This window comes from Crinia signifera, chromosome 2, assembly GCF_055691185.1.
Source record: "Crinia signifera chromosome 2, ASM5569118v1, whole genome shotgun sequence".
NCBI lineage: Eukaryota > Metazoa > Chordata > Amphibia > Anura > Myobatrachidae > Crinia > Crinia signifera.
Genome location: NC_139218.1, coordinates 366,986,758 through 367,004,311, shown reverse-complemented (window position 1 = coordinate 367,004,311; position 17,554 = coordinate 366,986,758). Strand labels below are relative to the sequence as shown.

Sequence of the window (17,554 nt, the reverse complement as noted above, 5' to 3'; positions counted from 1 at the left end):
CTGACGTTTCTCCATCCTGCCGTCTGCATCGGCACCTGCTGTCAAGTCCTCGGATGTCGCTGACTTCCGGCTTCCACTGCCCACTGCCGTCAGCTCCCACAGCTAGCCATTGTGTTTCCCTGTGAACTAACAGAGACTCTGGGATCACTCCCATCATTCTGGACTTTCAGCTGTTGCCCAGGTACTTCACTGGGTTCCCTGATCTACAGTTTCATATATGGTTTTACCTTCTCTTGTTGGTGCTACAATAAAGAGTTATATTAAACCTGCTATTCTCCAGTCTCCTTCAAGCCACAAACACCCAACCTCCGGGCCTCAGACAGATCCACGAGGTACCCCGAGCGTGACACTGCTGCACTATATAAGACACTGTAACGGAATCTGCTGCGCTATATATGACACTGCAACGGAATCTGCTGCGCTGTATAAGACGCTGTAATGGAATCTGCTGCTCTATATAAGACACTGTAAGGGAATCTGCTGCGCTATATAAGACGCTGTAATGGAATCTGCTGCGCTATATAAGGTGCTGTAACGGAATCTGCTGCGCTATGTAAGACACTGTAACGGAATCTGCTGCGCTATATAAGACACTAACGGAATCTGCTGTGCTATGTAAGAACTATATAAGGTGCTGTAATGGAATCTGCTGCGCTATATAAGGTGCTGTAACGGAATCTGCTGCGCTATGTAAGACACTGTAACGGAATCTGCTGCGCTATATAAGACACTGTAACGGAATCTGCTGTGCTATATAAGACGCTGTAACGGAATCTGCTGCGCTGTATAAGACGCTGTAACGGAATCTGCTGCACTATATAAGACACTGTAACGGAATCTGCTGCGCTGTATATGACACTGCAACGGAATCTGCTGCGCTATATAAGACGCTGTAACGAAATCTGCTGCGCTATATAAGACACTGTAACGGAATCTGCTGCGCTATATAAGACGCTGTAACGGAATCTGTTGCGCTATATAAGACGCTGTAACGGAATCTGTTGCGCTATATAAGACGCTGTAACGGAATCTGCTGCGCTGTATATGACACTGCAACGGAATCTGCTGCGCTGTATAAGACGCTGTAACGGAATCTGCTGCACTATATAAGACACTGTAACGGAATCTGCTGCGCTATATAAGACACTGTAACGGAATCTGCTGAACTATAGAAGGTGCTGTAATGGAATCTGCTGCGCTATATAAGACACTAACGGAATCTGCTGCGCTATATACAGTAAGACCCTGTAACGGAATCTGCTGCGGCCCCCCCCCCCCTCTTCCCCCCTGGGCCCCACCAATCCCCCAAACCCCAAATTTATAACACCATGTTCATAACATCATTAATTAGCTGTATAAAACAAAAAGAAGAAAAAAAAATTCACCTTCACCTTGAATAATGATTACAGCAGGGCCAGGGCGTCACGGGCGGCAGCAGAAACCTTCTCCTCCTCCAGGCTACAGCCAGCGCTTGGGATGGCTGATGTGCGCTGCTGTAGCCAGGGAGGAGGGTAGCATGGGCAGGTGACTGGAAAGAGTCTGGAGTAGAGTTCTGCTGCGCTGCCCGGAAGCCGACCCGAGCAGCAGCAGCAACTTAGAGACCAGTAAGTCAGCCGCCCGTCCTCACCGTCCGTGACGTTTGGACCGGGTGAGCAGGGCGGGAGGCAGGCGCTGGGCAGGGCAGCGGCGCCGCCGGCGCACGCTGCCCGCTAGTACAATTATTATGATTATGATCGCCACGGACGACTAATCATTTGCGGAGGGGGGGCGGGCAGCGGCGCCGCCGGCGCACGCTGCCCGCTAGTACAATTAGTATGATTATGATCGCCACGGACGACTAATCATTTGCGGAGGGGGGGCGGGCAGCGGCGCTGCCGGCGCACGCTGCCCGCTAGTACAATTAGTATGATTATGATCGCCACGGACGACTGATCATTTGCGGAGGGGGGGGCGGGCCGGCGGCGCCATTCAGCCAATCTGCGCTTGGAGCGTGAGCTCCACTGGCTCCGCCCTCCCTACGCCTCTGGGTGTGAGGCAGAAGGGGGGTGGGCGAAATGTCTGGCGGGGCGGTGGGAAAGTAGTAGTTACGCGTGGTCAGCGCGTATATGAGGGGGGGGCTGGGCGGCCAGGGGATGAGTGTGTTGGGGGAGGGGTTGTGGGTGGTGAGCAGCCGTGGATGGAGTTAGTGGGCAGGCATATGGGGAGTGCTGTGCGAGGAGGGGTGTGAGCTTGTGGAGAACAGTAGAACGAAAGTGCCTTGCTTTTGCAGTGTGGCTGACGGTGGATGGGCCTGTCAATCACCCGTGAAACCCCGCCCACCGTTTGCCACACTGCTTGACTGACAGATCTGGCTAAATATATAAGAGATATATATACTGTATATATACACACACACACACACAAACATATTTATATATATATATATACATACATACATATATACATACATACAGGGGCATCAACAGCAGTGTAGACCCCCTGGGCATAGCAATGTATTGGGGCCCCTACCGATCCTCCAGCGGTAGGGGTGGGGGAAGCTTTGATGTCCCGCGGGTGTTAGGGGGTATTATATCAACCGCTCTGCATGTAGGGCCTGGATCAGTAATTTCCACTAATTACCCTTTTAATGCACAGATGGTGGGAGATGGGGTGGGAGAAAGGGGCATTGGGCTGAATGAAGGGGCCCTGATACATAACTTCCAGGGTGGTAGAGGATGTTTAATATGCAGAGGAGGGGTGTATAGTGGAGTGGGCATAATTTTCTGGTGGGAGGACAGCTTGCTTGACTGCAGAGATCTCCAGTTCCCGGAAATAGATTTCTTAGATTTGTGGAGCTGGAGCCAGGGCCGGCGCCACCACTAGGCAGCCTTAGGCATTTGCCTAGGGCGCCAGCCGCTGGAGGGCGGCATTTTGGAGCTGGTCCCCCCGTGCCGCATCACCCAGCAAGCCGCCCCTCCCTGGGGAGCATTGCGTTGCTGCGACTCGCATCATTCCCCCGCCAGCACAGACACCCCCTCCCACGGCGCCAGACACCCCCTCCCCTCCCTGGGGAGAGTCGCGACGGCCAGCGCCGCATCGCTCGGCAACACCCCCCCCCCTCCTGGAACGTCACAGGCTGGACACCCCACCTCCCCTCCCCTCCCTGGGGAGAGTCCCGGCGGCCAGCACCGCATCGCACGGCAAGCCTCCCGGAACGTCCCAGCGCCGTGCCTCCGCATCACTGGACCCGGAAAGCAGCCCCCCTGGAGCGGGTAATTAATTGAGTGCCGGGGATTTTTAAAATTTTTGTACCCATAGAAAGAGGGGAACCTCAGCTTTCAGCCTAGGACCCTTAGACTCCTGAGGGGGGTTCTGGGTACTCAGAAACCCCCCCTGCGTGCGCTACTGCCTACGTCATACTACATCAGCCCCACCTGCACATGTTACATCAGCCCCACATGTTACATCAGCCCCACCTGTACATGTTACATCAGCCCCACCTGCACATGTTACATCAGCCCCACTTGCACGTTACATCTGCCCCACATTACATCAGCCCCACCTGTACATGATACATCCAGGGCCGCTGAGAGGGAAGAGGGGGGGGAGTACTAATTACCTGGGCCCGTGCTTGCTGGAGGGGCCCAATGGGGACCCTGGTCCGACCCCCCCCCCCCCCTTCCCCCTCCCGGGCAGCAGCAGCAGCACACACCCACAGCATGTGCTGTGTTGACAGCAGCCTCAGCATGAGCGTCTCACTGGCAGCGAGAGAACTCATACTGAGCCTGCTGTCAGCACAGCACATGCTGTAGGTGTGTGCTGCTGAGGTGGGTGGGGGACAATAACACTCCCTTTATAGTGTTTTTTTTCACCCCCTAAACATTTTGGGGTCGTGGCCTTATTGGGGGGAGGTGACCACATCCCGAGTAGGCCACACCCAAAAAATTTCCCGGGGGCCGGCATACCTCTTAGCAGCCCTGGTTACCTCAGCCCCACATGTTACATCAACCCCAACTGCACATGTGATATCAGCCCCACCTGCACGTGTTACATCCGCCCCACCTGTACATATTACATCACCGCCCCACCTGCACATGTTAAATCAGCCCCACTTTAACGTTACATCTGCCCCACATGTTACATCAGCCCCACCTGCACATGGTACATCAACCCCACCTGCACATGTTACATCAGTCCCACTTGCATTTTACAACTGCCCCAAATGTTATATCTGCCCAAAATGTTACATCAGCACCACCTGTACATGTTACATCAGCCCCACTTGCACATTGCATCTGCCCCACATGTTACATCAGCCCCCACCTGCAAGTATTTGGGCAACATGGTCTTACCCCATTGCTTGTTTTTTTGTGTTACTTAAAAACATGAATCAGTCCCTAAACTCAATGCAGGGAGATGGATTAGAGCAGCGGTTTCCAAACACCGTCCTCAAGGAGCAATTACAGTTCATGTTTTCCAGGTCACCGGGCATGTGCACTGTGTATCACCAACTGTCACATTTTAGAAATCCACAGATGACCTGGAAAACATGAACTGTTAGTGCTCCTTGAGGACTGAGTTGTAGGACCACTGAATTACTGTGCTACAGTAGCTGTAAGGAAACCGATGGCTGACTAAGCACAGAGGTTACATAAACCAATAAAGGGTTCTGGAGATGCTGTCACTTTAAGTAGCTAGTGTTAAGGTGCCCATACACTAGATTTACACTAAGATTTATCTGCAGATCTGGTTGGTTGGAACAAAAACAAGCAAATAATCAACTGTCATTTGCTCTCATCCATAACCAGGTTTTTGATCCAACCAGCCAGATCTGAAGATAAATCTGCGTGTGTATGGACACCTTAAGATTACTGTGAGATCTGATGATGGGGCATTGGCCAATGGGGTGCAAAAGGGGAGGAGTGGGCAGTTAGAAGGAGGCAGGAAGTGATCTTACAGGGAGGTATTTTCCCTCCCTCCTATCCCTATGTTTTATGTTGGGCAGCGGTAAAGAACGGTCGCTTATTTATATGTATTACAGTAGTTCTCTCGACATTGCTGTATGTCATTAAACCCATCTTCCTGGACGGGAGATGGGTTACACCACCTGCACGGGTGGGTTGCCAGTTGGAGAGCTGATCACCAGCGGCTGTTTGGTAAGAGTGTGTTTATGTTACCCGTGACCATTCTTTAGTGCCGCCATCACTTATTGTCAGATCTAATAGTCAACTTGTCAATCAATAAATTTGACATTACTTTGAAACGCCAGCACTTGTGTCCCTGTCTTCTCTAAGTGATTAAGGCAGTGGCGGCTCTTACCCTTTTAGAGGAGGGGGCTGCCGCAATGTGGGCCCCTCTCCGCTGCCGTCGCCACGCTCCCTGCACCTGCCGATCCCCTTAACGGGACCAGTGCATGCACAGTAACTTCATACATACTACGCATGCGCTGCCCAAGCCTCCATGGGCTGCCTTTGCAGGGTCCAGCGCATGCGCAGTATCAGCTGCAGAACCCGTTTTGGCGGCTGCCCCACATTTGCGCACAGAGAGGCATCCCGGAGGGAGGGAACACCTCCCAATAGGACTGCCTTGGGTGACTGGCAGGTCGGACTTCCAATAGGCAGTCACTGCCAGTCACATTGAAGCCAGAGCAGTCTCACAGACAGAGACAGTGGCAGATTTTACCTGGGGGAGGCTGCAGCCCTGCAGCCTATAGGTAAAAACCGCCACTGAGTTAAAGGTTGAAAGTGTTACATTATTTTAACGTGTCATACATGAAAGATACCCGATGGCGAGTTTATAGTTTAGTCAAAGGAACAAAGCAGTATTTAAGTGATGTTTATTTCTCAATAGCTCTTAAAAGAATGTGTATGCACTCTGAGTGCTTCTTAGACAATAGTACTTTCTATCCGTGACATAATTTGTGTACGGTGAGCCTGAAAATGACAGTAGACTAATTGGGGCTATAGTTGGTTGGACTAATGTGTAGGGACTTTATGCTAATGTGTAGGGACTTCTATCTGCCGATAGTTTCTCCTTTAGCCAAGCAAGAGGGCAGAACCATCATATTGTATTCCAATAAGCAAATCACCTAGCTGTATATTACACATAAGGGTATATCTCTGTACACAAGGAACAATACCCAACAATTGGATATAAAATCGGTATATTTCAAGGATATTATAATTGAATATCTCTACACAGTGGCCGAACTTGTGGGTTGTGTACCCAGGTGCAAAAATGTAATAGGGACCCCCACTTCTCCACTCCAAGTCAAGTTCACAATATGCAATACGGCAGGGGGTGACAGAGGGAGGGAGAGGCAGAATGTGACAGGGAAAAACAGTGGGTTACAGGAAGAGGGTGAAAGGGCCAGCAGTGGGCCGTTTGGTCTTCAGGGCCCAAGAGCACTGCACCTGCTGCACCAATGGTAGTTCCGTCTCTATCTCTACACATGTACAAAGGGTGTGCACGTGGAGCAGACACACATGTACGAAGAGTGTGCACGTGGAGCAGACACACATGTACGAAGAGTGTGCACGTGGAACAGACACAATCTGACTATGAACTGTAATCTCTGAATACAGTTCTTATGAAAAGTCAAAGCGGACTGCAGCCCCTGAAGGATCACACCAAAATGATGGCTCCTGCTCAATGACGGGAGCTGGTGCTGCACTGTATGATTACATGCAGTACACAGCTCCTGTCACAGTGTAGGAGCAGCACTACAATCTGACTGATCCCCTCACTGCCTGCAGGGGTGAAGCAGTGAGGGCACACCCCTACCCATGAAGCCAGGCACCCTGAGAAACAGAACCACATATACATGCTGAGACACAAACCCATAAATAATCAGCAAGAAAAAGGCAACATGTTCACCTCCTTCACATACTCAGCCTAACAGAGGCCACTGGAGAACCTTAAACTTCTACCAATAGTACAGTGGTGTGTAACAGCAGGAGAGTTTAACTAACCACAAGCTGCCTTTGAGGAGGAAGCACTGCTCCAAATAACTGTGTTTAGATAGTTTACTGAACCGAGAAGGTCCCTAGAAGACTAAAGGCCCCCATACACTGAGCTGATTTGGGACAATTTCGTTGATTCCAATGAACCGGGCCAACAAATCGGGTCAGTTTGATGTCCCCTTAGGTCCAATGTGCATTTCCATGCACATCTGACCTGCTGGACGTCCGACCACCCGACCATCCCAGCGGTGAGCCAGACGGGGAGCAGGGATGCATGCCATCCATCACAACAAATTGTTATGGATGGCATGCGTCCCTGTCACCAGAGAAGGTCCCGGGCGGCTCGCGGGGTATCAGGTAGCCGTACACTGGTGTGAGACATCGCAGCAGTGTATGGCCACCTTTAGAGTGCTGCAGCTGACCTACGTCTATTATTACCATACTTCAACATCACTTCTTGGGGAGCGCTGGGCATAACCCCTGAAATGAAACAAATGGGTTGCAGTGTTTTCCCCCCTCTGTCCGAGGACCTGTCCTTCCCCTGTGGCCCAGCCAGGGCCGGTGCTACCCGCTCAGCAGAGGATGCAAAGCAGGTAGGCGCCAGGCAGGAGCGGCCCTGTCCCTGCTCTGCATCCCCTGGAGTCCTCTGTGGCTGTGCCTGTCACACTGCATGACAGGCAGCAGCGTCGGAGGCACAGAGCTCCCTCCAGGCTACTAAATATCAAGTCAGCAGTATGGCCGAAAAGGGGCGGGGCTACACGGGTGGAGGGGGCGGGGCTACACGGGCTTAGGGGCGGGTTACACAGAAGGGGGCGGGGCTATGAGGGAGCAAGACTGAAGACACAGGAGAGGCTGAGCTGCCAAGAGACAAAAGTGTGAGTGTACTATGTCGGCAAATGATGTGGGCATGTGTATAGGTAGTGCTACTACTGTCGGCAACTGGTGTGGGAACATGTATAGGCAGCACTACTAATGTCGGCAACTGGTGTGAGCATGTGTGTGTAGACAGCACTGCTAATGTCGGCAACTGGTGTGGGCACGTGTATAGTCAGCGCTACTAATGTCGGCAACTGGTGTGGGCACATGTATAGTCAGTGCTACTAATGTAGGCAACTGGTGTGGGCACATGTATAGTCAGCGCTACTAATGTCGACAACTGGTGTGAGCATGTGTGTAGACAGCGCTACTAATGTCGGCAACTGGTGTGGGCATTATGTGTATAGTCAGCACTACTAATGTCGGCAACTGGTGTGGGCACGTGTATAGTCAGCGCTACTAATGTCAACAACTGGTGTGAGCATGTGTGTAGACAGCGCTACTAATGTCAGCAACTGGTGTGGACGTTATGTATAGGCAGCGATAATGACTGTCAGCAACTGGTGTGGGTGTTATGTATAGGCAGCGCTACTACTGTTGGCAGCTGGTGCGGGCATTATGTATAGGCAGCGCTACTAATGTCAGCAACTGGTGTGGGCACGTGTATAGTCAGCACTACTAATGTTGGCAACTGGTGTAGGCACGTGTATAGGCAGCGATACTACTGTTGGCAACTGGTGTGGGAACATGTATAGGCAGCACTACTAATGTTGGCAACTGGTGTGGGCACGTGTATAGGCAGTGCTACTACTGTCGGCAACTGGTGTGGGCACGTATATAGTCAGCGCTACTAATGTCGGCAACTGGTGTTGGCACATGTATAGGCAGCGCTACAAATATCGGCAACTGGTGTGGGCATTATGTATAGGCAGCGCTACTAATGTCAGCAACTTCTGTGGGCATATGTATAGGCAGCACTACTACTGTCGGCAACTAGTGTGGGCGTTATGTATAGGCAGCTCCACAAATGTCGGCAACTGGTGTGGGCACATGTATAGGCAGCGCTACTACTGTCGGCAACTGGTGTGGGCGTTATGTATAGGCAGCGCTACTACTGTCGGCAACTGGTGTGGGCATTATGTATAGGCAGTGCTACTAATGTCGGCAACTGGTGTGGGCACATGTATAGGCAGCGCTACTAATGTCGCCAACTGGTGTGGGCACGTGTATAGGCAGCTCTACTACTGTCAGATACTGGTGTGGGCATTATGTATAGGCAGCGCTACTAATGTCGGCAACTGGTGTGGGCACATGTGTAGGCAGCACTACTAATGTCGGTAACTAATGTGGGCACGTGTATAGGCAGCGCTACTGCTGTCGGCAACTGGTGTGGGCACGTGTATAGGTAGTGCTACTGCTGTTGGCAACTGGTGTGGGCATATGGTTACACAGTGCTACTAATGTCGGCAACTGGTGTAAGCACTACGTATAAGCAGAGCAACTACTTTTGGCAACTGGTGTGGGCGTTATGAATAAGCAGCCCTTCAAATGTAGGCATATCCAGGAGTACTCAGGGCATTATGTGTAGCATAATGTGTGCCAATGTCATATGGGCATTATGGTGCATGGCATATTTTGTCAGGGGAATTACTGTGTGTGGCATAATGTGTAATGGGCATTATGGTGTGCTGCGTATTGTGTTACGGGCATCATGATGTGTGGCATAATGTATAATTTGCCTTACTGTGTGTGGTATAATGTGTAATGGGTATTGAGGTGTGAAGCATAATGTGTTATGGGGGTTACGGTGTAATTGGTGTTTTTATGTGACCACGCCCCTACATTTTTGAGGGCTGCTATGGCGCAAACTCTCCCTGTTTTTTAACTCATGGTACCAAAATGGCTAGTTACAGCTGTGTAAGGTGAATAATATTGTGCTACTATGCGGTGTAATTTGGAGTGGGAGTACTATTGTGTGGCCATTCCCCTTCCTTGTGAGAGCACACATTTTTCTTTTGCTGTGTGCTGTCCCTTTGTAAAGCTTGGGTGGGCGCAAATTTATAGTTTGCAGGAGGGCACCGAACCCCCTAGCACCGGCCCCGGCCCCTTTTTCGCTTTGATCGCACCGCCGACACAGCAAGTCCCGCTTGCTTGTAAAACTTCAAAGGTAAAGAGGTATGCATCACAAATATCAGGATCTTGATGCATGCTCTGTCTTTTGACTACTATTCAAATAGGCTTGCTGTTCCATCAATATTCAATATAAGTAAAACATTTCTCATGTTCTTCAAAGGCCTCGGCCACTAAAAGGCTTTACGAATGCATTTTAAAACTTTTAAAATAATGATTAGGTGTACAAGGTTACGCAGCCATGCAGAAAATGTTTGCGGAGGAAGCGTTAAATAAACATATTTGTTTTGCACACATAAAATGACATTTATTTCAATCTAGTTCAGGCTTTTTTCACTATAGGTCAATTTTTCCAGTGCAATAGACAATAAGAGTAGATGCCCTAATTGTGTTGTTTGACCCTCTGGCATCTTAGATTGCAAAGACTATTTGTGTTCCAACTTTTGGAACTTTCTGCTTTGTGGCATCATTAACAGCATTTATGTATCTTTCCACATGAACTGTCAGCAAATCAATGAAATGTAAAAGGGGGAGAAATAGAAAACAAAATAATTGAGTGAATGAACATTTAAATGCTGGGAGTTCAGAAAGTCCGTTTACAGTTGCCCTTGTTAAGCAATTCAATTACTAGCAGAAAATGGGGGGTATTCAATTACATCTGGGGTTTTTTTCAGCTAGATGGAAAAAAAACAGAATTTAGTATTCAATTTCATCCATTTCAGGACGGTTTTTACTGATTTTTCACTAATACAGTTTCACATTTTTTGTTTTTCATGTTGAAACTGCATTGAGTAATTTGCCGATCCACGTATTTGTTGACCATGCTGGATTTCTAATGGAAAAATCGGCACTGTAATTAAATAGGTTGAAAGTAAATTTGACCTAAAAAACGTCAAACATCAAAAAGTGCAGTTTTTTCGACTAGTTGATGAGGGATGTAGGTGTGGCCACACTCCCATAAAACAAAATAAACGAGAGGGAGCGTTAGCACAGGCTGTCGCTGTAGCTCTCTCCCCGGTTCAGCACACGACACTGAGCAGCTGCCATCCCTCTCCCATCTGTACGGCTCCCTGCAACGGGGGAGGGGGAGCAGAACCCAGGCACCTCCAGCAGACCCGGGCTTGGGTAAAAAGTAACCACTCAACGCCACTGCATGGAGGTGTATGGATAAGGGGGGGGGGGGGGTTAGCTTGCAGATTAGAGGTAAATGTGATTATTCCAACTTTTTACAAACTCTTATGAAAACAATGAAAATTTACTATTCAGACAATTTTCAGTTCCCCAAAATGCTGGAAACGTGTGGATTTGATGGACGTCACTTGCTTGCTATCATGTTTCAACCATTTATAAGAGTGCAAACATCGTCCCTTATTCAGATCTGGCCGCAGTCCAAATTTGTTCACAAAATGGCCTAAACCATGTGCACTGCAAGTGGGGCAGATGTAACAGATGCACAGAGAGACAGTTACATTTGGGTGGGGTGTGTTGAAACTGAAATTTCAGTGTAAAAATAAACTCACGCAAATTTAACTCTCTCTGCACATGTTACATCTGCCCCACCTGCAGTGCACATGGTTTTGCCCATTTTAAGAACAAATTTGTACTGCGATCAGATCTGAATAAGGGCCATCATCCATTTGACATCTTTTAAAAATGTCCAGTACGTTCAGCTGTCTATATGGTCCCACTATCTCAGCTGCGGCTTTTTGGGGGTCCAGGATGGGATGCAGTTAATATCCCGGCGGTCGGGATCCCGGCGTTCAGAATCCCGACGCCGGAATCCCGACCGCCGAAATGCCGACACTTTCTCCCTCCTGGGGTGTCCACGACACCCCTGGAGGGAGAATAAATTAGTGTGCCGAGCGTAGCGAGGCACCGGGCCCGCTGCGTGGCGAGCGCAGCGAGCCCGCAAGGGGGGGCGATCCACGTCCCCCCCTTGTCGGCATTTCGGCTGTCGGGATTCCGGCGTCGGGATTCTGAACGCCGGGATCCCGACCGCCGGGATTCAATACTGAATCCTCCAGGATGGTTTGCCCACTTTTTCATGTATTTCTTCTAAGTAGCTTTAGGTAGAAAGGTTGCACAACTTTGCAACTGCCGCAAATTGTCATTTCTAATTGGATCTTAGCATTGCGCATTGTTCTGGTGTTTGCACAAATAGCTACAATTTTATGTGTATCCAACAAATAAAAGTACGCTGATTCTGTTCATATTTGTATATAACATTTGTTAGATGTCAAAACTGCGATCATTGGAGATTTGCCCAAGAACCAGTGTCAGAACTTGTAAGTGCTTGGCCCAGGTGCAAAAATATAATTTGGGCCCCCTCCTTAAGTCCAACCCAAGTTCACAATATGCCACACAGCAGTGGGGCCCTTAGCCCTCAGGGGCCCCGGTGCAATGCACCTGCTGCACCAATGGTAGTTCCTCCTCTGCCGAGAACGAGGAATCAGCAATAGGATGAATGCTAAGCCACCTGACGTTGGGCATGTTCCAGCCACACTGCGCATGTTCCAACCAGATAGAGTAGGCGGATTCCACCCGCACCTCCAGAGGCAGTGACCAGAGTGGCTAATTCAGAATATATCACTAATCAGAGAATTAACAAATCGAGCGATTATCAAAAGATTGCACATACGTACGTCTGCATCGCACACATATGAAAATACACATGGATCGTAAACGCAATTTGCCCGGAGTATGACACAGGAAGCCGGCGTTTGGGGTTGGTAACCTGACGTTTTCTGGGTGCGTCTGAAGAAACACAGCTGTGCCCAGGCGGGTCTGTGATGTCAGCGATGTCCACCTTCACCCTGTCCCAGTCATAGATTAGTGAGGGCCTCAGAGTTCCTCACATCAGCGCAGGTGGCAAAAACTGTTGAATGTTTCGGGAACTGAGTATGGATTTGCAAGAGGATAGTCAGTAGCGTTCCATTTGCAATTCTCTCGCATTTTGCAAAAGGCGTTTTCTCTTTTTCTGTCGGCTTTCTCCTTACAGTTCACTCCTCGCTGAGACTTCTCACGTTAATGATCCATTCTGAATTAGCCACTGAATCTTATTTCTATACCCTGAGTCCCTGACTAACTGAATCCAGTACAACTTATATTAAACATGTATGTAAGTGCAGCTTCTTTCTTTCACTTTATTATCTTGCTTCCATAATATGAACGACGTGTGGCGTCAGCTCCGGCCTCCATCACCCGGATCACACTGGCCGAGTACGTCCTGGGCTACGCACAGACTGCGCACACTGGGCTATCTGATCGCAGGGCTCTGCAAATTAGCAGGGAACCAATCAGGTCTGAATAACCCCCTTAGCCTCATAGCATTCTCATTGGAAAATAAATGTAGCGGTGAGGAACAGTGGGGGGAATTCGGCCCCTCTGTCATGATGGGGGACTGCGCATGTGAGAACCGCCGCAGCAAGCACCGTTGGCAAGATTTTCAATCCCCCGTGGTGCTTGCGGCCTGATTAACATTCCGGGGTGGAAACCCGGCGTTTTATGGGATTTTACACAAAAAGTGGCGGGCCCATAGTAGAACTGGGTGGGTCGCAGGGAACACAGGCATTACCACGCCTGCTCAGGGCAGTGGCTGATGTCAAATAACTTCAACGTTCACCCCCAATTCACAGAAGACCGTGCGGCGGATAATAAAGTTAAGATGGTAAGTAATCAAAGGATTTTTCCTCTGTGCATGCGCTTGCAGCGTAGATTCGGAAGGTGAGGGGTGCGCATTTCGAGGGGCAGCGTTAACATGCTCGTTAGGCTCCGAATATAATATACGCAGCGTAGCGAGCAGGCCTGAATCGGGCCCAGTGACAGATCACAGGGGTTTAGAACAGCCACAGCCTCGCTTCATTTTCCGCACCATAACAGTGTGCCCTATCAATGTCAATTAGGCGTCGCCATCCCAGAGAAACGTAATCTGTATTCTCAGAGTAAATAGGATGTCTACACGGGACAGGCAGTGGTGATTGCTATTTACACTGACAGTGAGTGGTAATATTTGCAGACGTGGATCAGGTAATCTGCCTGAGTGACTTAATCTGTCCCCTGTGACCACCGAGAGCCAGGTTACGGTAATCAGTCCTTGCACTTTACCCTGACTGGATGGAGTGTGCGGTGTAATAGCGATGGTGCGATGGTACAATGCACGTAATAGCGATGGTGCGATGGTACAATGCACGTCATAGCGATGGTGCGATGGTACAATGCACGTAATAGCGATGGTGCGATGGTACAATGCACGTAATAGCGATGGTGCGATGGTACAATGCACGCTAAATAATGGTTCTGGGGACAACACTGGATTCTACTACATGTACAGAATACCCAGCTGAAACTTTTCAACATATGAATGTAATAGGGAGCATTTTTTTGTAGACAAAGTCACGGCGATTTAAGTCACGAAAATATACGATTTATTTTACACGTGTTTTTTTACTAACAAGAGTAGGATTTTTTTTAGACAAAGGAATGTGCGGATTTGTGTAAACCTTTTTAAAAATACGGCATGAGGTCCCCCCTCCCCAATATTACCAGCCCCGGGCTCATTGAGCTGGTCCTGGTTCCCCAAATACAGGGAAGAAAATTTGTGTGATTCGCCAGTATTTAAGAAACCAGCACCAGGCTCTTGGAAAAATATGGGGGGATAAAAAAAACTGGGGGTCCCCCATATTTTGGAACCAGCACTGGGCTCCAGCAGCCAGCGGTATCATGCCACAGCCGGGGGACACTTCTTACTTGCCTATAGCCAATCAGGGCTGAGCAGGTTCCCCAGCAAAGAGGTTATCAGTGTGGGGTGAGGGACTTGGCTCACTCTGCTGTCAGTGCGGGGTGAGGGACTTGGCTCACTCTGCTGTCAGTGCGGGGTGAGGGACTTGGCTCACTCTGCTGTCAGTGCGGGGTGAGGGACTTGGCTCACTCTGCTGTCAGTGCGGGGTGAGGGACTTGGCTCACTCTGCTGTCAGTGCGGGGTGAGGGACTTGGCTCACTCTGCTGTCAGTGCGGGGTGAGGGACTTGGCTCACTCTGCTGTCAGTGCGGGGTGAGGGACTTGGCTCACTCTGCTGTCAGTGCGGGGTGAGGGACTTGGCTCACTCTGCTATCAGTGTGGGGTGAGGGACTTGGCTCACTCTGCTGTCAGTGCGGGGTGAGGGACTTGGCTCACTCTGCTGTCAGTGCGGGGTGAGGGACTTGGCTCACTCTGCTGTCAGTGCGGGGTGAGGGACTTGGCTCACTCTGCTGTCAGTGTGGGGTGAGTTGTTCCGGAGAAGCTTTGTGGGAGAGAGGAAGGGTAATGTATGTGTGATTGGTGTAAAATATATGTAATAAAGTTTTACTATTCTAGGAGTGTGTTTATTTTAACATTCTTTTTACAGGTGAACTACAAGTCTAAGGGAGTCCTGCGGATGTTCGTGCATCCCGCCCAGGATCTCCTCTTCCAGGTGTATCTGCCTCAGTGACACCGGCAATCCCAGCAGATACCGCTGCTCTCACAGTTCCCAACTCTAGTGGCACCAAGAATCACTCCCATCCTAGTGAAATCTATCATGCTGGCGCTGCGCCCTCCCAGCGTTCCATGCTGCAGCCTAATCAGCCTATTGGTTAATCAGGCCATGAGCATCTGCTAAAGGTCTGGGGCAGATTTCCGTTGTATGAGGGAAGTTGGCATCTAAGGATATTGTACACAGTTGCTGACTATAGACATCTCAGTTCTTGCACTCATACACCCATATGTACACCAGGGGACGCAGACAGGTGAATGCCATAAGAAGGAATTGCATTACACACAATCAAAGCAACCCAGCTAAATTCTCTACCTGCTCCCATAGCCTACAGCCAGTCAGTGAATGGCTGTCAGCATGCTGATTGTTTGATAGGGCTGACCCGTGTCAGCGCAGGCAGATGATTGCTGATGTCTGACGGCAGCGCAGGTAGCTCCCAGTGGATTGCTGGTCAGGCAAAAGCATGAGATGTTGATGACTCTGTAGACGGAACCGGAAGTGATGCAACGCCGTTCCTCTCCATGGCAATGAGAAACTTCTTCCACCATCGGGAGATGACTTCTTCTGTCATTACAATATTGTTTTTAAGTATGCCCAACTGGTTTGCAGAGTAACCCAGGGGTACAAGTGCCACAGGTTGGGCACCACTGGGCTAGAGGGTTACATATAAGTGGGTAGAATAGATTTGGGAAGCTTAAAAGTGTGGCTCTGGAATTTGATAAATTATGCAGGTACATTTTCAGTGAAAAACTCAAGGAGTGGGTGCAGCCCAACAATACTTTCCTGTGACAGAGAATAGAGCAGGGGTTACCAAAGTTTTTGAATCACAGCACTTTGAAGCATCAGAAATGTTTTCGTGGCACCCCCTAGGCTAAAAATGTCTTATTGAGATAGTCAGAAACAAATACAGTATTAAGTTAAATAAATTGTGTTTATACCTCATCCTTAGGGTCAGTTATGTGGACAGGATTCACTTCTGTTTGTCCACAATTTGACTATTATAATGGACATAAAGAACTTACATTGGTCCTGGACCACCAACCCAGGGCACCCCTGCTAGTCCCCCAAGGCACCCCAGGGTGCCACGGCACACAGTTTGGGTACCACTGGAATAGAGAATAAGAGGCTCAGATTGAGAGATAGGTTAATATTACTTGTACAATAGTAAAATTTTTACAGAAAGAGACATTTTTGTTTGAAACAGATTTCCAAACGAAGTTGAGGAAGAAAGTTAAACTCTACAAATAATTTATTAGTGTCATTATTGTGCATTAATACTGCAATACTCATTTATATTTTATAAGCAAAGCAGCAACTTCAATATAAGAGTGAAGTTAAATGATGAAAAACTGGAGGAGAAATGTCTGCTCACAACGTCAGACGTGCCTGAAGGTCCTCCTCATACTTCTTAGTCAGTATTTGGGGGTGAGGGAGATAACTCAGTTACCTCTATGCACAAATTAGAGTTATCTTGATCCAGGCAGTGACACACACAACAAAGTGTGACAGTTGTCAATAAGACTAAAATGACTTCCCTGCCTTTTTTTTTTTAAGGAGGCCACAAAATTATTTTAAATATGTATGTATGTGCCATTGACTCCCTATGTTAAGTGGTGACACAATCGACTACTGATCACACCTAATCCTCTGCATGGTCTCATCACGCTTATGGCTGGTTTATATAGTTTAGGGAAATAGTAGAGCCACCACATCCCTCTTGTAATCACAACTTCACTGGAGGTAGGCCACACTCCATCCATACCAAGAATACACCCCTCTACTCTATCCATGCCACTGCCATATACTCCATCCATGCCATTGCCCTCCATCCATCTACTCCATCCATGCCATTTCTCTCCATGCCATTGCCCTCCATCCATCTACTCCATCCATGCCATTGCCCTCCATCTATCTACTCCATCCATGCCATTTTCCTCCATGCCATTGCCCTCCATCCATCTACTCCATCCATGCCATTGCCCTCCATCAATCTACTCCATCCATGCCATTGCCCTCCATCCATCTACTCCATCCATGCCATTGCCCTCCATCCATCTACTCCATCCATGCCATTGCCCTCCATCCATCTACTCCATCCATGACATTGCCCCTCTATCCATCTACTCCATCCATGCCATTGCCCTCCATCCATTTACTC

The 17,554-nt window shown here is 49.1% G+C and overlaps 1 protein-coding gene across 1 annotated transcript in view; it reads left to right on the top strand.

Annotated features, from left to right (window-relative positions):
- Positions 1-16,808, top strand: part of LOC146058556 (uncharacterized) — a 66,266-nt gene extending 49,458 nt beyond the window's left edge. Inside the window, exon 3 of the mRNA XM_083170840.1 lies at positions 16,701-16,808. Coding sequence (XP_083026966.1) covers positions 16,701-16,808 — 108 coding nt within the window. The remainder of the gene's footprint in view (positions 1-16,700) is intronic.
- Positions 16,809-17,554: the final 746 nt, after the last annotated feature.